The following is a 27,104-nucleotide window of genomic DNA, read 5'->3' as shown; positions in this document are numbered from 1 at the left end:
GCATGCTCAACTTTCTCTAACTACATTTGCAGCTTCAGGCTCACCCCTTCCCCAGCCTGGCTGTGCTTCTGAGACAACCTTAGAAAACCCTTTAAATTCCAGATATGCTCGTTTTGTTCATAATTTTGCTAACCTGCTTTTGTCTTTAATTAGTAATCTTATAAAGCATTTGTATGGTGAAAAGCTGACAGACAATATAGAGGGGTTTAAAGAAGAAAAACTTAAGCCGAATAAGAATGACAATCATCAACATAGTTCAAGACTCTGCTTCTTTTGCCATGAAAGGGTATATATTTTACAGAAATGTAGAAGTAAACAGCAAGATATTGATATGAGTATTGGGGATTTTAGATATCAGAATCAAAAGTGTCTGAATTCACTCAGAGTAATAGTATCAGTTCAGAGGTTACATAGGATTTCTGTGCTATTATATATACATTTTGAAATTAATGGTATGGGTTTATTTTCATAGAGATTTTCATGCTTTTGAGATTGTGTCTTATACTTAGTTTCCTAAAACAAGGAGAATATTTGTAAAAGCTTTTTATAGTCATGTGATCAAGTTTATATTTTATAATACTCTTATTGATATTAAGTTCATATTCATTTAGATTTCCTTAGTTTGAATTTCACTGTATTTTATTGTTCCATGTGTATTTTCTTCTATTCATTTGTCTATCTAATTTTGAAACATTGCAAGATGGTTTTGATTTTATTATACAATGTTAATTCTAGGAGTATTGTGCTCCCATATTCTGAGTTGTTTGTTTTTGTTATTTTTTCTCAACTGATTATTTGATCAAACTCTTTAAAGCATTTCCCTGGCAAATTGTTTGCCATGGCAAGTGTAAATTGATTCTAGAAGTATTATTTTTGATAAGCATATTCCAAAAAAAAAAAAAGAGGGGAATGTTTGTAAAAGTTTTCTTTTTTCAAAAAAAGTTTTCTTTGGGATTGTGTTGTGCTTTAACTTGTATTTAAATATGTTCAGATTTTCAAAAAGTAATTGTATACTAAGTTTAAAAAAAGGGGTATTATTTGAAATTGTTGCATAATTATATATTGTGTTCTGAGTCAAGATGTAGTCACATTTTTTGCAATCATTTATTATCCTCAATTTTTAATCCATATGAGACTTGGATTATGGGAACTTATCATTTAAGACACTAATTGCCTTTATTCTGAGTTATCAGATGCAGTTGGCCAAGATGCCATCCAATCACAAGAGGAATACATGCAGAGCAGACACTGAAACTGTCACATGAGGGGAGACATTGCATGAAGTCAAGGTATGGCCGAGAGAACGGCTTTTGACAAATGTTGAGGTTGGATTCTCTTGGTTTAATATTTTATTTTATTTTTCCCCACAATATTGTACAGATGGCTGGAAGTATTCATCCCACCCATCTCACTCCTACACCTGGCTTCTATGCTCCCTCCTATATGCCTGATGCCATGGACATCTCAATCCCATGCATCTGATTAAGCCTGACTCAGTTTCCTCCAATATGTTCGGTGGCATGGACATATATTCCATCCACCTATTTTAGACCTGGCATACTGCATGGGCAGTATATATTGCTCAAGTGTGGGAATGCTCATATCCCATCATTTCTCTGTTCTTTTATGGTAACCCCCATAATTATCTCAGGTGTCATGATAAATACAGTGTTGAATTTGGCCTTGACACCTGTTACCAATTATATTAGATTTTTAAATTTCTCATAATGGCATGAGGATAATTAGGCAGATGATGCAAAAAGTGATAAAACAAAGATAAAAATTATTTTTATTACTTAATATTGCAGCAATTGTCTTCTCAATTACCCTCCATAAGGGGGGACTATAGTAATATTATAATTTTAAAGAATGTTTCAATTTTTGTTTTATTATATGTTTCATGTGTAACAACTAAGATTCTGAATTCCCTTAGACATGTTTTTGAGAACTTTCATTGTTTGATTTGATTATTGACAAAGCTATTTTAAAGTTGTGTTAAGCTCAATTTTGTAGGAAATTTTCCTGGCTGATTACCAGCATCCACACATCAACCCCTGAAAAGACTTCCATTCCACGACTACACCTAGAGGACATCTGAGAAAAGACTTTCAGAGACTTAAATGAACAGTTTTGATTTGTTGTTTTTGTTGTTTTTTTTCTCTTTCTGTTATAATATACACCATCTGTAACATGTATTCTCTGCAGAGGCCCTCCCTTTGCAAGACTAATGTCAAAGCGTCGGTTCATGAGGAAAAAAAAAAAATTGCCCCTCTGGACAAAACTTTCCTCTCTTCCTTTTCTATATTGTTGTTCACATATTATTAGTTAGCAATAGTTATATTGTTTTTACTGTTCCGTCAAGGAAACATTTTGTTTCTTGAGGAACAACAGGGGGGACTGTAACGATTGGAATGACGCCACCTGCTGGATACTTACTGTAGAAGAGTTCTGCCCATGAAGCGAAGGTCTTTGAGGGCAAGACCAGGAGTCTTTTCTTTGGCGGGAGGAAGTGACGCGGACTAGTGGGAGGAGGAAGGAAGAGACTGGCGCAGACTCTGGGGCTCTTTCCTTTGGACTCTGGTGGAGAGCGGAGCTAGAAATGTGCTCTCCCTTTAATAGATAGGAATCTAGGCCTTTCTCTCTCTCTTTATCAAATTCTTATTCTCCTTAATAAATGCTTAAAAGTCTAACTCTTGCTAAAGCTTATAATTTATTGGCGACCACTCATTAGATATTTTAGACAGACTAGCTAGAATTTTAACCCTTAACATGTTATATAATTAAAGTGTCTTGTTTACTGTAATTTGTACATAAATGGGTGATAATGGTAAAAATACAGGATATTATTGGAGTAGACTTGACCATTAAAAAAAAAAGCATAATTTTTTTTCAAAGGATTCTAGTTTATCTCCATTACATATAATGTTTAGTCTTGGTTTTAGATATATACTATTTTTCAGAGAAAGATAAGATTCATTTATTCCTAAAATTTTAGGGAATTTTAAAAAATATAAATAACTGATGCATTTTGTCAAATGTTTTAATGTATCTATTGAAATACTCATAAAATTTTGGTTAACAGTATCATTAAAATGGTTAGTTAATATTATAGCTGTACTAATGGAAAATCCACCAGTATTTCTTGTACAAATCTCATCTGTTAGTTTATATACTAATTTTTGGATATGTTGTTTTAGCTTCTTCTCATACATATTTTCTTAATGATCCATCAAAGCTAATTAAGGGTATTGGTCTCTAGTTTTCTTTTTCTGTTTTGACTCTTTTGATTTATGTATCAAGACCATATTTCCATCAAAGGAGGAATTTGGTAAGATCTTTTCATTTGCTATTTTTACAATATTTGTAATAATTTTGCAAAATTTTTAATAATATAATTATTTTTTTTTGACTGGGCTGCTAGGTGGCGCAGTAGATAAAGCACTGGCCCTGGATTCAGGAGGACCTGAGTTCAAAGCCAGTCTCAGACACTTGACACTTACTAGCTGTGTGACCCTGAGCCAGTCACTTAACCCTCATTGCCCCGCAAAAAAAAATAGTATAATTATTTATTTTTTGAATGTTTGATGGGATTCCCTTGTGCATATATCTGGTCCTGGATATTTTTCCTTTTAGAAGTACATTTTGTGGCTTGTTCAATTTATCCCTCTGATATTTAGTTATGTTAATTTGAATTTCTAATTCTGTTATTTTGGGTACTTTATATTTTTATAAAAATCATTTTTAATTTATATAATCAGTTTTATTGTCATATAGTTGGGCAAATAGAATATAATAATAACTTTTATTTCTTCTTCATTTGTTGAGAATTCTTTTTAATTTTTGATACTGATAATTTGGTTTTTCTCCCTTTTAATCAAGTTGGATAATGGATTTTTATTTTTTAAACTGCTCTTAGTTTTTTCTATTAATATTTATTGTTTTATATTTTATTAATATTTGATTTCTTAGGATTTTTATTTTGGTGTTTGATTCAGATCTTAATATCTCAATTGTCTGACAGTTTAGTTATATTCCCAATTCATTGATCTATGCTTTTTGTTTTTATTAAAAAAGTTTATAGATATATAAATTTTGCTTTAATTATTGATTTCACTACATCAGTAACATTTTTATATGGTGTCTCAATGTTGTCATTATCTTTGGTGAAATTATGTATTATTTCTATAATACTTTTCTTTCAAACAGTTCTTTATTATAAAGATATTTATTTTCCTGTAGATTTTTTGATATTTTCCCAGAGTTCCTTTATTTAATATAACTATTACATTGTCAGTTAAATGTATGTAACATTTCTATTTTTCTACATGTTTGTGAGGCTTTTTCTTTTTGTCCGAATTCATAATCAATTTTTATAAAGATGCCGTAACATCTGAGAACAATAATCAATAATCACTATAGGTCTTTCATATCTAAATTTTACTAAAATTTTATTCTATTGACAATTCTATTAACTTCTTTTTATTTTAAAATTATATTTTTCTGGTTTTCCTTTCAAGCACATAGAAACTATGCCATTATATGTATTCATATTAAGTATTTAAATCAATTCATCATCTATGTTACCTTTTGCTAAAATGTACTTTTCCACCTTTATTTCTTTTAATTAAATTTATTTTGGGTGTTACTTTGTCTGAAATCATAATTGCTACCCTTGATTTTTTGTGTTCAGCTGAGGCATAAAAGATTTTTCTCCAACCTTTAATTTTAACTCTTTGTGAGTTGTAATATTTCAAGTGTGTTTCTTGTAAACAACATATTCTTGAATTTTACTTTCCAATACATTCTGCTAATAACATTTTATTATATTAATATATTGCCATTTATTTATCTACTTCTAATTCAAAGGGCATTAACTTTGTTTCTAGTTCTTTGATATTACAAAAATGATGCTATACATATATTTTGTATATATGGTACCTTTTGCTATTTATTTTATCTCCTTGAGTTATATGTTTAGTAAAGGTATAACTGGAGCATAGTGTACATAAAATTAAGGGGAAATCATAGTATAATTGAAAAAATAAAGAATATATTTATTGGGGGCAGCTAGGTGGTGCAGTGGATAAAGCACCAGCCCTGGATTCAGGAGTACCTGAGTTCAAATCCCGCCTCAGACACTTGACACTTACTAGCTGTGTGACCCTGGGCAAGTCACTTAACCCCTATTGCTCTGCCAAAAAAAGAAAAAAAAAGAAAGAAAGAAAATATATATCAATTCATAGCTTTGCCAATATTTTATTAGAGGTCCATATCTTAACCAGGTGCTCCAACAATGGAGACAGAATGTGATATGGTAAAGAATAGATTTAAGGTGTATAGCCAGGGAAAAAGAAAAAAAAAGTTTCAATGTATAATGAAGGGGGTTAGGTCTTATGCTTAAAGGTAGTGGGAGGTAGGTATTATAAGAATTTTAGAAAATAAGTAGTTTTATAATAACTTCTATTAAGATTGTGATAGAGCATCAATCATCAAAGAAGAAAAGGATTGCTGGGCAGAGGAAAGGTCAACTGAGCTTGAATAACCTAAATTTGTATTGAACTTTATCAGGAGAGGTATATGGCTATTTCAAAAATTATTTGGAAGCATGTGGATAAAATGTAAAAAGCAGGTTTATATGTACTGTGGTTTGGGGTTCACATTGTGAGACATGCAATAAGATGAGGTTGCTTATAATGTTTAGTTAAAGTATAAAGAGACGAGAAGGGTACTGGAGACAGAGTTTGGGAGTAGAATTATAGGATCATAGATATCAAGCTAGTTGAGTTAGTACATCTATATATAGCTTTATAGAGTTGGTCCATCTAGTTCAAAATTCTCATTTGACAGATTATCATTTGACAGAAGCCAACAAAAATTAGATGTCTTGCCTAAGGTCACATAGTGGCAAGATTTGAATATGATTTGAGACAATTCACTGTACAATACTCAATAAACCATAAACCCTTTTCCTAAATTTCTGTTCTATTCTAATAAATTCTACTCCTCTCCAGGTCTATTCCAAATTGTTTTATCTTTCTCGTAGCCTTTTTCACTCTACATCTCGGGGTTCTGATTTTTCAGTGAAATCTTTTAACTTTTCAATCATTATTCCTTCTACCTGTTTATTTGGACATGACTTTGATTCTTTCCTCTTTATTATTTGTGGTCTAATGTGTTACCATGATGGTAGATTGTTGAAGTGGGCTGCTGAAGAGGTTCTTCAAGCTAGAAAGGTATAAGAATTGTGTGATAGATATTTAGATAGGTAGTGTGTATGCATCCACATGTGTGCACATGCGTGTCTTCATATGTATATATGGACATGTGCCCATGTATTATTTATGTGCATTTACACGTGCAGATTATGTCCACGTTTGTGATTATATATATATATATATATACATGTTGCACACATGCATTCATAATACATACCAACATGCATATATAGACTACCTATCATTCTTCTACCTTTCTAGCTTCAAGACCTTCTTCTCCAGTCCATTTTAACCATCTACCATTTCGTTTGCATATGAGAGATACTTGCAGACTATATATTAAATATTATCTTCCTTTAGACAGTAATATGTCCATTATCTCATAAGTCATTTTCTATCAAGTAGTGACATAATATAAATAAGATAGATAATCAGGCCATATATACATGTCCTATATGGACTCTGAATGATTAATATCTGTCTCAGTAGAAAATAAATGCATCTCAGATTTAAAAAAAATAATTCCTTTTCAAATGGATGTTTAAAATAACCTTTGAATTTATTTTGTATTTATATTTTATTTCACGCAGGATTCTATACGTGAGGAGGAAGAACTTCTTCAAGAAAGCATTCACATGTCATATCCAAGGTTGTTTTATGTGGGGAATATATCTTTTTAAAATTTTTAATGTTTTCTATAGACTGAATACAGCCCAGCTTAATGTGCTCAACACTCTCTGTCTGTGTTCTTCCCAAGGGCTACATTGGTAGCTATTTCTCAGTTCTTGGAACTTTAGCTTCATTCCTGGCAACATACAACAGGGCCTGCCCTGGTACATAGGTGGTGACAGGGAGATGAGACTTGGTTCTGCTTCTGGACATATAATGAAGCTTTTGTTCTGTGAAGAAACTTCTGTACCATGGTTTTTACTGCATGCTCCAATTGCCTTGGTCATAATTATATAATACTCCCAAAAATGCCTACCAGGATATCAAGTTTAAGAAGTCACAGTGGGAACTGACCCTAAACTTGGAGTCAAAAAGACCCAGGTCCAGATCCCACCTCATACTTGCTAGCTGTATGCTATGGGCAGATCTCAACTCCTCTGATTCTTCAGTTTCTATATCTATAAAATGGGGATAATAATACATATAGTAAAAGTCAATTAAAAAGCATTTATTACGTACTCACTGTGTACCATACACTAAACTAACTACTGGGAAAACAAACAAAGGCAATAGTTCTTGCCCTCAAGGAGCTCATAGTCTAATAGAAACTTACCTTAAATCATTTTCAAGAGGCTCAACTGTGAAGATGAATGTAATTAGCTTTGTAAAACGTAAATGATATATGATTATCAGGATATCATCATCATCTTTATATTCATCTTCATCACCTTCAGCATCATCAGCAGCAGTACTAACAGTAAGACAAAGACATCTAGCTAGTTCCTGAAATAATAACTAGGAATGCTGTACCTGGAGTCAGGAATACCTGAGTTCAAATACTGCCTCTGATACTTTTTGTCTATGTGACCTTGACAAAGTCATTTCACCTCTGACTTCCTCAATCCAATCCAATAAACATTTATAAAGTGCCTACTATGTACCAGACAAAAACCAGGTGGCATAATAGAATACTTGGTCTGGAAGATCTTAATTCAAATCTGGCCTCAGACACTTACTAGCTGTGTGACTCTGGGCAAGTCACTTAACTCTGCCTCAGTTTAGTCATCTGTAAAACAAACTGGAAAAGGAAATGAAAACCACTCCAGTATCTTTGCCCAGAAAACCCCAAATGGGGTCATGAAGACTTGGCTATGACTCAAATGACTGAGAAACAAAAAGTACGTGTCAAGTACTGTGCATCAGTTTTCTCATCTGTAAAAATGACAATAATAACACCTAGCTCCTAGGGTTTTTATGAGGATAAAATGAGATAAGATTTGTAAAATTCTTTACAAACCATAAAGTGCTATACAAGTGGTATCTATCTATATTTATTATTATTAGCATGAAGTATTCTGCTGTTATGGCATAATGACATCTCTCAAGGTACATGTGAGTGAATCGTGACAGATGATTCTTCTGCATTTAGTGTCTGAAACTCCCTGGGATATGGTTTAGACTTTATTTGTGAATATCTCAGTAAGGGTTCTCTGCTTGGTATAGCCCTATAACAGACAAAACCAGTATCAGCCCCCACATCCCTTGGCATGATGCACTTAATGTCTGCTGCCTTTGTGTGTCGGGTGAACTTAGTCAAGTGATTCTTTAGTTACATTAAAAAATGAGACTTTAGGCTTAAGTTTTCCCCAGGATAGGTAATATGAAATAAGTGCTTAGGTCATTTTACCAGTAGCTATGGAATTATTTCATGGAAATTATTGAAAGAAACTAACCCCCCCAAAAAAACAACCCCACAACACCTCACACACAAAAAACACCCTTATTGTGTTTACTTAAAATGTTTGATGCTCCGTAATGAAATCTGTTTACCTTCATAACTGTGTATTAGTGGCCATTAAAGGCAATAGATACAGTAGTTTAAAAGTAATAAAATTTACAACAAAGTGTATTTAATTTGAAATTGAATTGCAAGCAAATGGGTGTCCTAATGAACCCTTGTGTCAATGTAGCTCTAACCAAATTAACCGAAATCGTTTCCATCACAGGAAACTAAATGAGCTCAAAGACTTGAACAGGCCATTCCTCTGGTGGGAGAATAGTCATTGTCACAGATGGCTCTGTTGTTAGCATTAAGCTCAAGTTCAAGAGCAGTGAAATGTGAGCTCCTTCTTAATTCAAATGAATTTGGGGAATCAGCTTAAAGTTGGCATGACTTTCTAGTAGCTAAAAAACAAACAAATGGACTAATAATAATAATAATAATAAAATACATCACCAAACAAATCAATAAGGATTTGGGGTAGAGCCAGTAAATGTTAACGGAGGAAGATGAGCCAAGAAGATATGGGGGAGAATAAACAAACAAACAAACAAACAAACAAAAAAAACCAACCCAATCTTATTTTCTGGCCATTACATTAAGAGAAAAGTTTAGGCCCTATGAGCTACTTATCTATTTAAGTGATTATTTTCAAATGGCCCTTTAACTGACCTTTATGATTCAAAAGAGGCCATGTGGCTTAGTAGATAGAAAGGTAACTTTAGACTCAGATAAGCCTGGCTCAAGGCCCACTTCTGACACATGTTGCCTGTGGGACAACACCCCCTCCCCCAGCAAATCACAACCTCTCAGTGCCCCAGGTAGCACTAATAAGTTATAGAACAGGTGGAGATCTGCACTGATAAATGGATTTCCTTACCAGATCTCATCCAAACAGGTGGAAAAAATAGAGAGTTTGCTTGCAAATTGGTGAAAAGAAGTGTTTCCTGTTACTTGCTGTCTGCATGACTTTGGACAAGTCACTTCCCTTATCCATAAAATAAGCATATTAGATTGAATGTGTTCTAAGGAGCCTTTCAGCTCTAAACTTTTATGATTCTTAGCACTTTACTTTCTGGTAAATTTAAGTGAAAATCCCAAAGAATCATCTGAATTATTTTCAGAAGTATTGGGCACCATGATATAATGGGAAGCCATCAGGCAGCAAGCCGTAGTCATATTTTTAAGCAGACAATTGTACTTAATGCTTTGTGCCCCTTGCCTCCAATTCACTTCTTGGATTTCAATAAGCAACAGCCCTGGAGTGATGTGTTAGTCTGGTTCCCAGCTAGTCTGATAACACATTTAAGGAAAATATCAAATTGTATTGTAGCTCCCAAGGCAAACACTTTGCATTGTACTCCATTGTCAAGTTTTCACCCTCCTCTCTCTCTCTCTGTTTCTCTCTCTCTCTCTCTCTCTCTCTCTCTCTCTCTCTCTCAAGTCAACCAATGGACATTGGTAAAAAGGAAATTGTGGCCACTTTTGGCCGTCCCACAGTTGTGCCTGCTGAATCAAAGAAAATGACAGGACCTTGTTGCAAGGTGAGGCCCTCTAAAACTGGTCTTTTTTTCCTCCTTCTGATGCAAAATGATAAAGGATGGGATCAATTCCATCGATTGGCTTGTGCGATGTTATTTCTCCTCCTAAACCCCTATCCCTTTGCAGCTTTTGTACAAAGGATTTCAGCAGATCTTAAGATATTTTTCCCTCAGTAGCACAATATGCTTAAGCAGAATGTCTAAAGCCATTAGCACTAGAGTTCTTCCCAAGAGTTTGTCAGTGTTATCCAAGAGAAGTCTTGCAGGAGGCAAGGAGACAGCCATGCCACCATGCAAATGAGACAAGGCTTGAGATGTGATGAATCTTCTGTCTCCTTTCCCTCCTAGACTGACACTCGCTTTGAGGAAGGTTGTAAATGCAAGAGAGATTGTGGTATAATTCCTCAGACTGGCGTTTCTGCCCCCCAGTCACCATTCCATTATCTTCCAAATTGCTGTGTTTCAGAGAGATAAAGATTTTTTATGGCTTGCTGACTTGAAACAACCAGAAGAGCCAGAAAAGAGATGGCTAACCGGCCATGCATAGTAATTCCATTGGTAAATGACAAAATCTTTGTTTGTATGACATTTCCAAAATTACTGCAGAAGATGAATCTCAAATACAAAATGTCACATTTGGCATGCAAAACTATCAAAATATATTTCAGTATAAAATTCATAGAGGCGTTTAATTTAGAATGTGTTTAATAACTAAGTCTGCCTGCATCAGTAATCCTGCCTTGAGGTTTAAAAAGATTGTCTTATTTATTCACATGATGTTAATTTTTATATATATATATATATACTTTGGAAACCAAAATATCAAGGTTAAGTCTTCATTGTTAATTAAGATTTTCTAATTAAATGGAAAATAATTGTCATTCTGATTAGTTGTTAAGTATAGTTTGTATGAAAAACAAAAGAAGTGTAACAACTTTAACTGTTTACTGAACTCCTTGATTTAATTCCAGAAGCTATCTATCTATATGGAAATGCATATTATCTCTTCCAAAATATATCCCAGGCAGGATTAAAAAAGAGATTATTGTCTGCTGTAGGTTAACGGGTAGAGTTGCTAACTGTAGTGGTCAAGGGAGAAATCTTATTCCCCAAATGAAATATTTTGGCTCATATTAAAAGCATGAAGTGATAGAGGGATTCTTTCAGGTCATGTCATTGTGAAAGGATTAAATGCAGAAAATGTGATTTAACATCTGGGTAATTTTACAATCTCAAATGAATTTTGGTTTGATTATCTAAGACAATATTAGTCTAATAAAGGCTTCATCTATTTGTGTACCTCTCTCACTACTCTCACAAATACAATTATGGCCTATTTGTCTCAGCAAAACGTTAACAGAGTAGCTCAAGTATCCAATAAAGTATATTTTGATACATATGCTTCATGCGTAGCATTTTGTGCTTACAAGCTTTTGTCTCAGGCAGTTACAAATGTTTTCCCTCCCACTCTCCCCCTTGATCCCTATGGGGCATATCGACTTACTACATTTTTAGAAGAATATTAAATTATCTGATAAGGTAAGGTACAAATTTGCCCTGTGCTATAAGCACTAATCACCTTGGCAGGACTTATAATTATTGTAATAGGCGATGGCTGCCATGTTTGCAGTTATGTGCCTGAAGCTTGGTGGTCATGTCACCCATCATCCATGTCTTCGAAGGCATGCTGGGTTTTTTTTTTTTTTTAGAAGTGTTGATTTCCTGAGAATTCTGTCTTATTAGAGGAAACGGATGACTTTTGGAGTCAGAGTTTTTTAGCATACAAGCTAAAAAAGTAAATACACTTTTCCCTTTACCAATAATCTACAAATGTGCCTTTTGACTCTTTGATTACATACTGAATATCTTTCTTTGTTGGTTATCATTGCTAACAACAGAATTAAAGTTAGAAAAATACATTGTTAACTTTTTTTTTTTTGAGTAATTTGGTGTATACATTGTGTGGTCAAATTCAATTGCTACAAAATTCAATAACTTAGTCTCTTTTTTAGGATGAGAGATCCCAGGAACCACATCATATTCAAATTCAATTAAAATGCTTGAGGGGAATCAAAGACAAGGTGCCTAGGGGCTCCTATTTCCTTAAGGTTTCTTTACTTAACCAACTTGGAAACTGTGCCCTTCCTTCATCTAAAAGAGAACAACCAAGAAATGGAATACAACCCATCAGTCATGATGGAAACTTTTATGATGTGGGAATATATTTCAACCAAAGTCTATATATGGTAAGCAAAGCCTATAGGTATAGCCTTTTCTTTAAAGTTTAAATGTACACAACTTTTCTTATGCTCAATTTTCTAATCTATGAAATAGAGATAATGTCACTGGCTACTTCGTAGGATTATTGCGGGTAAAGCACATTGTAAGTCTTGAATCACCATTTAATTGTATGGGGGAATTAGGTAGTGCAGTGGATAAAGTACTGGCCTTTGATTCAGTAGGACCTGAGTTCAAACGTGGCCTCAGACACTTGACACTTACTAGCTTTTTGACCGTGGGCAAATCACTTAACTCTCATTGTCCCACCAAAAAACAAGAAAAAAACACACAATATAATTGTGAATTGTTATTGCTTTTATTACTATATAAAATATAATTTCCTTGAGACTGACAGGTTTAAACAGATTAGGTTTATTTATTGGTTAAATACTTATTTAAATTCTTGCACTATAAGCATTTTTTTTATTTTTAAAAGTCACATTTCCCTTTATTCCTGGCATGCCTATGTCTATGTCAATATAACTTTTGAGTAAGATAGTGCTAAATATATGCACACATGTAAATGTGCATCAAGTATATCCTAATTCTATTTGTTTATTCACATTTTCCAGCTAATTATGTTGTCAATTTCCAAATAAATTTTCTCTTTGAGGAGATATAGTTTAAATGCCTCCCTCTACCTTTCTAGTTATTTTCTTTATATTAAACAAGTAGGTGATATATGTATATTTATACATATATAAATATGTACATATCTATACATATTTGTATTCATATATTTACATATGCACATATCCAGTAACACATTATGCATATGAGTATCTATCAGTTAATTGTGTATATATGTGTACCTATAGCTTTAAAATAAATGTGTATATCCACACACATGCATGAATACATGTGTGTATAAATGTGTACGTGTATATATTTATATGTATATTTTTTCATAGGTATATTTACATATACATGCCACATTATACATGTGTATATAGCAACAAAAACAACAATAATTGATATTTATATAGTGTCTACTATCAGCCAAACACTGGACTGTGCTTTACAATTATTTTCTCATTTGATCCTCAAAACAGCCCTGCATACTAGATGCCATTCTTATTCCCATTTTACAGATGAGGAAACCAAGGTAAAAGAGGTTGAGACTTGTCCAGGGTCACACAGCTATTAAGTGTCTGAGGTTGGATATGAAATCAGATCTTCCTGGCACTTATGTGTATATGTACATATATGTGTACTCAAACAAAATATATTTGTAAGCATGTACACACTTGTTCACATGTATATATCTACATATATAACATGTATGTGTAATCTGTATATGTGTAAAACATACAGTCACACATGTATAATACATACATGTATAGCAACTGCTTAGAATTTGTTAGCTTCATTTATTTCAGGAGGGAGGTGGATTTGGTCCCCATAAGAGGCACATCGAAAATAAAGTATCAAGCTCCACTTACTCCCTGTTGTATTGTCAATCAAATACGAACTCCTTTTTTGACATTCAGAGCTCTTCACAACCTGTTCCCCTGTTCCCTTTCCAGTCTTTTTTACCCTTTACTCCCCTCCTTGCACCCTGGGATCTGAGCCAACTGTCCTGCTTGCTGTTCTGGACACAGTACTCAACAATCGACCCTTTCTGTGTGCATTTGCACAGGCCTCATTCCTAGAATGCATTTTTACCCCTCTGCCTTTTATATTCCCTAGTTGCCTTCAAGACATAAATGGAGAATTTGTTAGAAGTCTATACATGAGCTATATTTAACTATAGTAATTCCTTTTTTGTTTGGATTTAACTAATTTGGAAAGTGTAAAAAATTTGTAATACTTTAGAGAAAGAAATGGCAAACCCCTCCAGCATCTTTGCCAAGAAAACTCCATGGATAAAAGTCCATGGGGTCACAAAGAGTCAGAAATGAAAACAACAAAAACAAGTTCATCTAGAGGGTGGAGGTGCTGACTTTTATATTTGCGTTATAGAATAAGAAAAAAAAAAGGTAAACAAATCATAGTGTGATTACTGGCTAAATTCTTAATCTAGGAAAAGACAATCTGCTTTGAAATACCTTAGTAATTTTCATTTCCAGGAGATGATTAATATGCTAAATGACAATGAAATCATTTCGTTCTTAAAGTGAATCCAGCAGGACTTATTCCTGCCAACACTTGCTTAGTAGTTTCTGTTATTGTACATGCTTGAAAGTAATAAAAGTTTCATTTCTTTAACAGTCTCCTTTGATTCTGACTGTCCTCTATAATTAGCTCAAATTAGTGAGGTCCTACTGAATGAATAATGAACAACAACAACAAAATTGTACAAGTATCAAATCATGATCAATCACAAAGAAGCTAAGGCTTGGGGCAGCTAGGTAGCAAAGTGGATACAGCACTGGCTCTGGATTCAGGAGGACCTGAGTTCAAATCTGGCTTCAGACATTTGACACTTACTAGCTGTGTGACCCTGGGGAAATCACTTAACCCTCATTGCCCTGCAAAAAAACAAAAACAAAGAAGCTAAGGCTGAATTTCTGGAACCAAAATAAAGTGTGAAGTCATATAGTATCCTTCTTGTTTGTTTTGTAATATTGTTTTCATTTGGGGGTTAACTGTATATTTAGCTGACAGATTGTGGTTTTATAGATTTTTTAAAAATAGTTCAAAAACGAAGGCATTCTGGAACCTTAAAAAAAAAACCCCTCCAGTTTTGAAAAAAGCTCTCAAAATAATGTCTATGAGTCAATAATATTGGGATTTTGTACTCTACCTCTTGTATGTCAGAAGAGTTTGCACATCTCAGAACTTGTGAGATGGAAGGGACCATAAAATCATTCAGTTCAAGCAGCTCTTTTTACTTAATGATTGAGGAAACTATGAACTAGGGCATTGAAATCACTTGCCCAAGGTCACACAGCTAATTGGTGAATGAGTTAGAACTCAAAACTCAATTGACATACCTTATATTCAAGTGCATTTTCTATCCTACAAAATTGAATCCCCTATATTAATGTTATTAATAATAATGGATATTTTTGTAGAAGGTAAAATAGAAACCCAGAAGAACAGGTAATTTTTTTTTAATTATCCTGGCATTTAGCTTTCCTTGTTTTGAATACTTAAATAATACTTGTTTGCAAAGTATTGAGTAGATATTACCATTAACAATTATGTTCATGTACATAAATCATGACCACTGTATTAGGTATTATTTAAGATAGAAAATTAAATGTAGTCTATTAAAGAGACTTTACAAACACCTGACAGGAGGAAATTAATAATACTAACAGCTGATATTTGTACAAAGCATTTAAGGTTTGCTAAGGTTTATGTATTCCATCTTATTTGAGCCTTCTAACAACTCTGTGAAATTATCCCCATTTTATAGATGGAGCATCTGTTGAAAGAAGTTAAATAAACTTGTCTGGGATCATATAGCTAACAAATGTCTAGGGAATTACCCCCCACCCCGAATTTTCTGGTTCTGATTCTGGCTGTCTTTATTATAACATGCTGCCTACCCAAAGTATATTTCCTGAGTGTTTTTCTTCCCTTTTGTAAATAGATTTCTTTAGGATGCTCAGAGATTCAGTAAGATATCTAGTAACTGAAGAATAGCCTATTTCCTGTTCTTGAGAGGGAAAATGGATAAAAACAAAAACAAAAGCTAACATTTATATAGTACTTACTCTGTGCCAGGTGCTGTCCTTAAGAACTTTACAATTATAATTTGATTTGATCTTCAACAATCCTGGGATATATAGATGTTATTATTATCATCCTCATTTTACAGATGAAGAAACTGAGGCAAAGAGAAATGAAGTGACTTGATCAGGGTCACGTGGCTAGTAAGTGTCTGAGACAGGATTTAATTGCAGGTCTTCTCACTTCAGTACTGTTGCTCTGTCCACTGATAAGAAGACCTAGGGTTTAACCCTATATTAGACACTAGCTTTGGGACCATCTGCAGGCTAATTAATCTCTGTCCCCTTATCTATGTTAAGATAATGGAATGTGATAGATGAGATTTGGCAGATACTCAGGAGCCCACCTGAGTGGATTACTGGCTGATTTGACTGGATTACTGGCTGATTTATAGTTGACTAGATTCTAAGCACATCTGGCTGGTACTTGAGAGTATTTAAGAAAGTATGGTTCTCAGAAGCTAACAAACTTTGAACTTCTGGCCCAGTCAACCAACCAGCTTGAAGAACCTCCCATTTCTGGGAGGGGACAGGAAGGAGGAAGGAGAGCCTGCTCAGGGAGCTCTGTCTCTTTTGGTTCCTAATGTCACAGTGGTGGCAGAGGACTACACAGAGGAGTTGAGGAAAGATAAGATTGCCAGGTTGTAGGAATTCTGTTCTCAACCTTTCTCTTTCTTTTACTATCTTTCAATAAACCCTTAAAAACCTAAACTCATTTATCAGTGATTTTAGTCAGTTTCCCCAAAAACTGGGGGAACAGATTAGAACCTACGTTTAGAAATTTAAATTACACATCTGGATAATATGAATCATACTTATTAATTGCCTAATAATATCTATGTTATTTGAGGTAATTACCTCAAAAGGCTGGTGATGGCATCCAGTCTCTTAACCTTTCTGAGCCTCAGTTTCTCTAGTTGTAAAATGAGTTGTGATGCAATGATCTTAATGAAATAAGTGTATAAAGTGCTTTGCAAATTTTAAAGACAAATATAAAAGTAAATTATTATCTCCAAATTTCTTACTGCAGAAAATCTCCCATGTCTTCCATCCCCAACATTTGTATTTTACTATATTGTAGAAGGGATATTTCTAATGAGAGAAAAGATAGCCTTTAGACATTTTAAGAATTCTGGAAGTGAGATCTATTCCTGATACTTTGGAATGTTAAAAATTTATTGAGGGGCATCTAGGTGGCACAGGGGAAAAAGCACTGACCCTGGATTCAGGAGGACCTGAGTCCAAATCCAGCCTCAGACACTTGACACTTACTAGTTGTGTGACCCTGGGCAAGTCACTTAACCCTCATTGCCCCTCAAAAACAAAAAGGAATTGAAGTTAGCCATATAATAACATCCCCTATTATACCTAATTTTGCCCAAAGTAAAAGTTATCTCTTGAGGAAAAATTTAGACAAAATACTTGAACTTATTTTTAGCCTACAGTGATAGGAATGAAATAGACACATAGTATTCTAAGAAATTAATCACCATTTCTACTTATCTATGATCAGAATTATTCTTTTTCTTCCGCACTCAGTTCAAAAGTCACTTCTTCCCTGAAGTCTCCAAGATTCCTTCAATGTTAGTGGTCTCTACTTTCTCAATCTACCATCATTCATTTATCAGTGTACATATCCTTCCCATCAATTCAATGTTAGCACGTTGAAGACGAACTATTCAGTTTTTGTCTTTATATCATTAGCACCTACCACAGTGCCTCACTGTAAGTGAGAAGTAAGCACTTAATAAATATGTGTTATACTGAATTGGACTGAATAGTCAAATTATCAGTTTTGTTTAATGTACTCTCGAAGATGTCTACTGTAGGAGAAAAAAAGCCTCACTAGGAATGATAATTCTCCCCTAAATTGTCCAAAATAGGAGAAAAAAAGCCTCACCAGGAATGATAATTCTCCCCTAAATTGTCCAAAATCTGTTTTTCTTCTTGATATCTCATACTCCAAACCCTTAATCATTGCTTTTGTCAGTATCCAAAGAACAGTTCTTCATGACTATTTTCATGACTAGACTGTTCTGCAGCCAAGGATATGATACAGTCACAACTTTTTCTGAAATCTATCTCCAAAGAGCACGTGGAAGAGCAGGGGTTGTGTGGTAGTAATGGGATCAAATCAGAATTTTTTTTAGGAGACTAAAAGGACTTTCAGACATAGGGGAGGCTGAAGGTCCCTGGGGTTTTCTTTCCATTTCTTCACTAAGACTTTTTTAGAAATCTTAGGAATCTAACAATGGTAGCTACCACTGCACCGTCTTGACAACCCTCTAGAACTTTCAAAAGCTCTCTTACCCTTGCCCCAGATAACAGAGAGATATCTCAATATATAGAGTTGCCAATTATGAGAAATCCAAGAAAATAAAACAAAAAGCTGAAAAAGTTTCCAGAAAACTGCTTGAATTCCTTAGTGAGTAATAGAAGCCAACAGTTCCTCAGACAATAAAACACTTTTTTTTTCCTGCCAAACCAGAGAAAACAAACAAAAACCTCAGAATAATGTTGAAATAACAAGCCAAAATTTCCCTCCCTTGTGTCAGAAACAAACAAAATAATTACCTACTGCCAGAGTCAAGGAAAAATTTATTCTTTAGCAACCTGACAAAATGTCATTGAATAAGCGTTATCCCCTGATAACACCTGGCAAAATTCTAGATCCCTTAAGAAACCAACTAGGATATTGTATAATCAGTAATAAAGGAAAAGAAAAAGTACAAAAATGAAGCAAACTCAGAATATATTCTGGCATGCAGGAAAGGGAAGCTAGTTGAGATTCTTTGCTTCAGAATAAATCCTGTAACTCAAAGTTCTATTCATTCCATTGGGTTCTAGCCAGTCACACTGAGTATTTCATATTAAGCAGTCGATTCTCCCTGTCAGTCATTATGCTAAGGGGCTTGCTGTGTGGACTGACAGTTTGTATGAGGTATGTGGATATTTACAGTATAATAAATATATAAACACTATTAATAGAAGTTACATTTTATATATTGTTGCTGTCGTTCAGTTGTGCGTAACTCTTTGTGACCCCATTTGGGATTTTCTTGGCAAAGAGACTGAAGTGGTTTGCCATTTCCTTCTCCTGCTCATTTTACAGATGAAGAAGCTGAGGCAGAGTTAAGTGACTTGCCCATAGTCACACAGCTAGTAAGTGTGTGAGACGAGATTTGAACCTAGGAAGATGTTTCTTCCATATTCCAAGCCTAGTACTTGTTCCACTGCACCATCAAGCTGATTCCCCCCCACCCTGATATATAGGTGTGTGTATTGTATACATTATATAACATACAGATCACATACATGTATGCATACATTTATACACATGCACACATGTATGTACATATTATATACATACAGAAAGGTTCCAATTAAAACAAATTTCATGATGTGACCACATATTTAAATCTGTACTATTTGAGTTTATAATCATATCAAATATGGTAATTGCAGTTTGAATTCAAACAATCCACCCATTTTACATGGGTTGTTTTTTTGTTTGTTTGTTTGGTTGGTTTTTTGAACTAACTGGAATCTGGCTATAATTAGCAAAATCATGATGTAAGATTTTATCTATACTGCTATTGCAAAGGATATTAATTTATGTCTTTAAGTATGATCTTATGTGATTAGCCTTGACAACAGAGGTAGAAAAGGGGCTTTGACTCTTGAATTTGCTAATGTTCTTTTTTATTGTGGATATTGTGCTCAGCCTTCCAGTGTGACACTATATGAATGAAAAAGCTTCCATAAAAGCCACAAAATGGTGATAAGCTTTTTTACATATGCTAATCATAAAGGGAGAACTTGCTCCTTCCTATATACAGATAAAAAATATGGGTTATGACTGAAATGAAAAGTAAAATACTTACTGAAAGAAAAATACTGCATATGGGGCATATTTCCTCACTGTGCCCCAAAACAATGCAGTTTATCCTGCTTGACCCAAGGGTAGAATTAAAATTCCATAACAATCATAGCATCTATGTTGATTTACCATAAGATTCAGGCATTCTGCCATGAGGAGTGTGTGTTTTTTAAGGATTTGGGGGGCTTTTTGTCACGCTGGAAGAGTGAGCAGGAGACACGAGTGATAAGAGGCTAAAATTGATGGTGATGATGACGATGATGATGATGTTGGTTTGTGTGTGTGTGTGTGTGTGCGTGTGTGCATATGTGTGTGTGTGTGTGTGTTTTGCCTGATCAGTTGATTCTCTGATATTTTTGTATATGATTTTCTGAGGGACTTTCCTTCCATTTAGACCCCATATTTAACTTTAAGTTTATCTGCTAGACAGTATCTGTGTGGGGTGGTAATTGGGCTGGTATCCTGTAGGCATTTGTAGATAACATCAAATTATTATTTTAGATAAAATATATAAAAATAAAATAAAAAGATAAAAGTTATTTTACAAAGAATTAAGTGGATAGAGTATTAAATGTGGAGTTAGATTACCTGGGTTCAAATTCTAACTCTTCTATCTTACTTGAGTGACCTTGGGCAAGTCACTCTTTGAATCTCAGTTTTCTTATCTATAAATTGGTGATGGTCATAGCATAGATGACCTCTAAGGACCCTTTCCTAAATCTATGATCCTAGAAAAAATTTGGGGAACAGTATGACTAAAGGATCTTTCTAAATGATTTGGACTCCTTTGAACTATTCAGTCATTGCTCTTTTCATGTTCTTATTGAATTCTCTTTCATGGTTAGCTGTTTAATTTGACCACCCAGTCTAATAAACACAGACAACAAGGAGGAAATGGTTGGCAGAATAATCCTTTGAAATCTGTTGTTTTAAAATAGATAGAGATAAAGATAGAGACAGAGACAGAGATAGATGTTTTCTTAAATATATATTTCTTTATATATAACATATATACATATATAATATGTTACATAGAGATTTCAAAGAATTGTAAGTAAATATTGTTTAGAATCAATGACTGAAAACTCTTATAGAGAAGTAGATCCAGAGAGTCTCAGGAATGAAATTATGATAATAGAATAGGAAATGTTTCCATCACATAAGAAAAGGGAAGGAATCTCAAGGGATCAATGTAGCTCAAGAAGAAGTCATCAACCAATCCAGATTTCAAAATGACATGTTCCAAAGATCAAAGTAAATATGTGTAACTCCATATAGATAGAGAAGAGTGGAATGGTCCTGTAAGAACAGTATTAAGAAGGCTATGGTTGAGAACAAACAAACCCTTGATAGATACTAAGAATAACAAACAACAATTTGAATTGTGGTGGGGAAGAGGAGAAGCAAAAAAGGGATACAATTACTGCTTGGAATTGCTGAGATAATGAAAACATAATAGAGAAAGCAATGCTGGCCTCAGGAGTGGGGAGGGAAGGGAGGGTGGGAGAAAAAATTTGGAACTAAAAAATATCTTTACGTGTAATTTAGAGAAATTAAAAAGAAAAAAGAATTTTTAAAAAAGAGAAAGAAAACCTACTCAATTCATATTTTGCTTCATTTTTTTAATTAGCAAGGAGAATAATATCTAGACTGGAAAGGCTAGTACAAAAATGTCCAGAAATATAGGGTTATGGCAATAGAATTCTTAGCTACCCTCAGTGAGTTAAAGTTCCCAGACCACGTGATTTGTATTCCAAGAAAATGTAAATATGAATACCTAACTACTATGGCACATTGGTAAAGATACTGGACTTCATACCCTAGCCCTTTATGTTACTAGCTGGGTTACCTTATGTTAACCTCTCCAGGCCACATAGACCAGGTTACCCTTAGAAAACTAAGGTGACTGGTCATGTGGGAAAGATATTGTCTGCCATCAGGTGAATAAGTAGGATGTTGTTCCTTAGTCTCTGTTATAAGGTGAAATTATTGTCCAGAGCACTTCCTCTTGTGACATAGCACTTACTTCTGTGGCTTCATAGGATGTCTGCTGCTCTTGTGATGGCCAAGTAATTAGCGGAGCCATGCAAATGGTTCAAAACTTGTGAAAGGCAATAGCTTAAAAGGCCAAGTTCTCCCTATGCATCCAGTGCCATCTCTAATTGTCCTGATAATACATCTTGTCAATGAATCCAGCTGGCTCCTGAAGAGAGAGTGAGGCTGGTGACTTTGCACAGCCCTCCCTCACTTAAAGCCATTCATTGTGTAGGGCCAAATTTAATATGTGGAGAGTTAATTGGGTGGCTCGCTGTACTATTGGGGTTCAGAAAATAACGAGGAACCTCTAGGTCTAAAACTTCCTTCCCTCCAAACTGCCTTTTTAGTTATTTCTCCCAGGCCAATAAGGAAGGAGCTTAAAAGCCTCTTTTCCACAAACAAATCAGGTTTTATTAATGGGAATAAAATGCACAGCAAAGGTGAAATTAATAAAGTCAAGGACAAGGGAATAAAAAAAGGAAAATGGATAATTCCACTAACTCTAACAAAATCCTATACAATCCCCAAACTCACTTCCAGCTCAGCTAATTCAAAGAGCCAGGCTTGTTTTATTAACTCACTACCTGGGGTCCGTAGCTTCAGTGGGAAACAGCTATGCAGCCAAAGCCCACAAGGACACACTGCCAGGAAAAACCTCTCTCTCATCCGCTCCTGGCAGCTCACTGACCAGAAAGAGACAGAGCTCCCCTCACTGAGCATTTACTTTACAGATGAGAAAATCAAGCCAAACAGATTAAGTGACTTGCTGAGGGTCACACAGCTAGTGAGTGTCTGGAGTTGTATTTGAACTTTGGTCTTCCAGATTCCATGCCCATGCATTTTATACCCATTGTCATACATGCTGAAGTATGTCCAAAATGGGGAAGGAAAAAAGGATAATAAGGATTATATATATATATATATATATATATATATATACATACACACACACATATATATACATATACATATACATACATAAATACACACACACACACACATATATATCATCTGAAGACTAGCCTAGATAAGTGTGGAAAGGTTTTCCAGCAAAAAGGTGAACATGCAGTGATTAATTTTTAACTCTGTTTTTCTAGAGCAACTCATGAAGACTACCTATTAGTAAAATTCAACACCATATCAAGTTTTCTTTTATATTTCTTTTTAACTAAATTACTAAAAACAAAGTCCTGCCCTGGAAAGTTAAGCATCTGTATTTAATTCATAGAAATACACACATACACATATATAAATATATACAGACATATATATGTATATAGATACATACATTTATATCTTGTATATATGTATATACAAAGACAGAGATAACATATGAACTAAGGTAGGTTCATGTCTTTCTACACAATGTACAATATCTAAAAACAGCATTAACAACTCTCTGCAAATATGACAACTTCATCAAGTTATGTGAGGAGTTAAAGTCACGTGTATAAGTATTGTGCTAAATTTTAGAGAGAAGGATAAATTTGTTAAAAGAAAAAAAAAGCACTTGTGACAGTTTACTGATCTGAAGCATTGTTTATGAAAGTAAGATTGCAAGCTGGTCATAATTTGCATATTGTTATCTAGAACAGAAAGATGATAGCCTTGATCTGACAAAAATTTTGAATGAAACTCTACTTTACAACTGTCTAAATGAGTGATTCCCATTTGATTTTGATAAGGTCATACTGAGAGAAAAGATAGAGCTCATCAGTCATTCAACATGCTCACTTTCCTTTTAAGAAATTTCTTAATACTTGAGTAGTTTCAATAGGTTTGTTGTTTGGGAGGTAGAAGGTAGCTAGAGAGGTAAAAGAAAGGATTGCAATTGTTGTTGTTTGTCCTTTGTTCTCGAAGAGGACCATGACTGATGTCATGACTTGCAGTGAATTGAGCTGTATAAAGTCACCAGCCACACTTTCTACTCCAGAGTCATCTGGGTCCAGTGGCAAGAAATACATCAGGATGTCTGAGATGGCCCCAGATGTTTGAAGCAATCAGGTTTAAGTGACTTGCCCAGGGGTCACACAGGTAGTAAGTGTTAAGTGTCCGAGGCTGCGTTTGAACTTGGGTCCTCCTGATTCCAGGGCCAGTGCTCTATCCACTGTGCCATTTAGCTTCCCCTGTGGGGATTGTGATAGGAAGAGTGGAAAGACTTCAGTGTCAACACAATTCCTTGATGTATGGTTCTTTGTAATTTTAATTATTATTAAAATCTTTGATGCCTCCCCCCCCAAGTTATAGGCATATTCAGTAACAATGTGGTAGGGAAGAATTTAGAGATCTTTTCCTCAGGAAGAATTTTATGATAAAAGAGGATCGTGGTTAGAGGCCAATAAAGTATCAAGCTTTGATATACAAGCTTTATCAATAAACTATCAACTCTTTGAAATGCAAGGAACAGGACTATAAATGTGGTCCCTTGAAGTATCATATTTAAGTTGCTTCCGACCCATTAGCATATACCAATCCAGTCTTGTATACTTCTCCCCTTCATACACTCCACAGTTTAGTCAAATCTGCCTTCTTGCTGTTTTGCACAAATGGTGCTTTATCTTTCAACTATATGACCTTGCATATGCTTCTCATGCATTAAATGCACTATCTCCTCACCTCTGTCTATTACAATTCCTAGTTTCCTCAAAAACTCCACTCCAGTGCCCCTTTCGACACATACCTTACTTATCCTTTGGCTACTAGTGCTTCATCCCAAATTATCTCTACCTTGTATTTGTATTTTTAGATTTTGTATATAGTTATATATCTACATGTAGACTTTTCTGTGTTACAACTTTGGCTGATATGTCAAACAGTAAGACTTTGGGAAGCCTTTATCGGGTCTTGGTTATGGAGTTTGATTGTTTTGGAGTTTTCCTTATCTGATTTGTTCCCTTAACCTACTTTTCTATTTTTAAATCAATATTGAATAGTTTTGATTATTCCTTCTTTAGAATATAATTAGAAATTTGGAAGGACTACTACCTCTTCATTCCTTCTTAATTTTGTTTCTTGGAGTTCTTGATCTTTTATTCATCCAAGTGTATTTTGTTATTTTTATGTTTAGTTCTATAAAGTAACTCTTTGGTAGCTTGGCTGGTATAGTAGTAAGTCTTTAATTTAGGTGGTAATATATTTTTTTAGTATTACCTAACCATAAACAGGTAATCTCCCCAATTTAATAAAAACATTCTTTATTTCTTTCCAGCATTTTGCAATTATATTAATATAAGCCTTGTGTGTGCTGTTGGATTGACTCCCATACATTTTATATATTTTGTAGTTTTTGTTTTTTTGCGGGGCACTGGGGGTTAAGTGACTTGCCCACGGTCACACAGCTAGTAAGTGTCAAGTGTCTGAGGCCGGATTAGAGCTCAGGTACTCCTGAATCCAGGGCCAGTGCTTTATCCACTGCGCCATCTAGCAGCCCGCTGTAGTTATTTTTTGATATACATAACTTTATTGAGCATTTTAAAAAGAGTTCAAATGAATAGAAAAATTATTTCAGTGTCATTTTTCATCATTAGTCATTGAGAGTAGTAGTAATTAGCATCATTGACAGCTCTCTACTGATTATTCCTGGAGCAGATAATGAAAGATCCAAGAAGCATTTGCTTCATTAGGAAGGGAAGGAGAAAAGTAAGGAAGAAGAAACTCTTCAAAGGCTATGTTTGAAAGACTGTAGATAAAGGATCTCCCTGTGACATTATGAAATGCTATATGTCCCTTTTCACAATCAAGAAAAATGCACACTTTGACTATAGGCTGGCTCAAACGAAATCTTTAGAAGTTGCTGTTTTGCCATATTATTTCTTGAAGTGTTTACCTTCTCATATGTTTGCATTGTTACCTTTTGTGTTTAGTCTTATTTAATATATCTGGCATATAACTCCTTTACCCAAGGTTTTTGCTTGGAGAAGTTTGCAGAAAATAACAACTCGGACACCTTGCTAAACACATATAGCTTGGCATTTAAAGCCTTCTTACGTTTGGCTTTTGCAGTATTTACTTATTTCATCCCCCTTAATGTACTCTCTATTACAGAAATTCAGCTACTCCCTGGGTTTAGCCCTTTAAATCTTATCACTATACCCTTCTACAGGAGCTTTTGCCATACCTGAAATGTACTCTCTTCTCCCTTCTGCTTTTAGAATCCTTAGTTTTCTTCGCTTTCATGTACCACTTTCTATAAAAAATCTTTACTGATTTCCACATTTGTTAGAATTCTCTTCTTGCTCCAACCACTGTATATTTACTTATTTATCTGGTCTCGTAGAACCCTACAGAATATAAGGTCTTAGAAGATAGGGACTATTTTCATTTTTGATGATTTATCTTTGTATCCCAAATACTAGCTCAACACCTTGCAATAGGTTTGTTGAATTGAACTTGATAATATAAGCCTTCTCCTCTATATTTACCTGCTTAGATTTTGATTGGCTCTTCCTTTCTGATATCTTGTTTACTCTTATTTTTGATTGTCATTCCTATAGTTTGTCTGCTTACCCAGCCACCAGATTTTTAACTGGTACTATCTTGGCCCCCTACTCTCTACTTATAGGACTACGATCTCTACCTATAGGATGAAAAAGACCAATCGTATATGTAGGTAGTTCAAAAGTTAGCAGTCAGAGCAGAACCCAGGATTAAAAGTGGAGTCAGTGGGAAGAAACTTAATGGAACTTGTGAATTTAACTGGCTTTGTTTCCAGTTCATCAGACTAGCTAAAATATTAGGGTATGCAGAGAGGAAATGGGAAAATTCTAGGAATAGTAGTATTGTCCAGTAGTCAGGGAGTAGTGTCTCCATTGCAGCTGGGTCTCCATTGTTACCACTGAGGAAAAGGGCTCTTTGATTTCCATTATCACAAAAAACAATTATTGGCACTGTTCACCAATTATCATATTTAACTACAAACCCAGAAGCATCCCACTCTTGCTCAGTAGTTCCTAAGATTGTTATCCTGGCTTCTATCTTTGTACTCAGCTAGAAAGGAATAAATCCTTGTGGACATCCTATCCA

The 27,104-nt window shown here is 34.5% G+C and overlaps 1 protein-coding gene across 1 annotated transcript in view; it reads left to right on the top strand.

The window, feature by feature from the left end:
• Positions 1-27,104, top strand: part of LOC122746851 — a gene marked incomplete at its 5' end in the record, with an annotated part of 468,374 nt that overhangs the window by 117,342 nt on the left and 323,928 nt on the right. Inside the window, 2 exons of the mRNA XM_043992893.1 lie at positions 7,578-7,641; positions 12,218-12,451. Of these exons, the coding sequence (XP_043848828.1) occupies positions 7,578-7,641; positions 12,218-12,451 (298 nt within the window). The remainder of the gene's footprint in view (positions 1-7,577; positions 7,642-12,217; positions 12,452-27,104) is intronic.

This window comes from Dromiciops gliroides, chromosome 1, assembly GCF_019393635.1.
Source record: "Dromiciops gliroides isolate mDroGli1 chromosome 1, mDroGli1.pri, whole genome shotgun sequence".
In the NCBI taxonomy this organism is placed as follows: Eukaryota; Metazoa; Chordata; class Mammalia; order Microbiotheria; family Microbiotheriidae; genus Dromiciops; species Dromiciops gliroides.
This window is presented reverse-complemented; position numbering and strand designations above follow the sequence as displayed.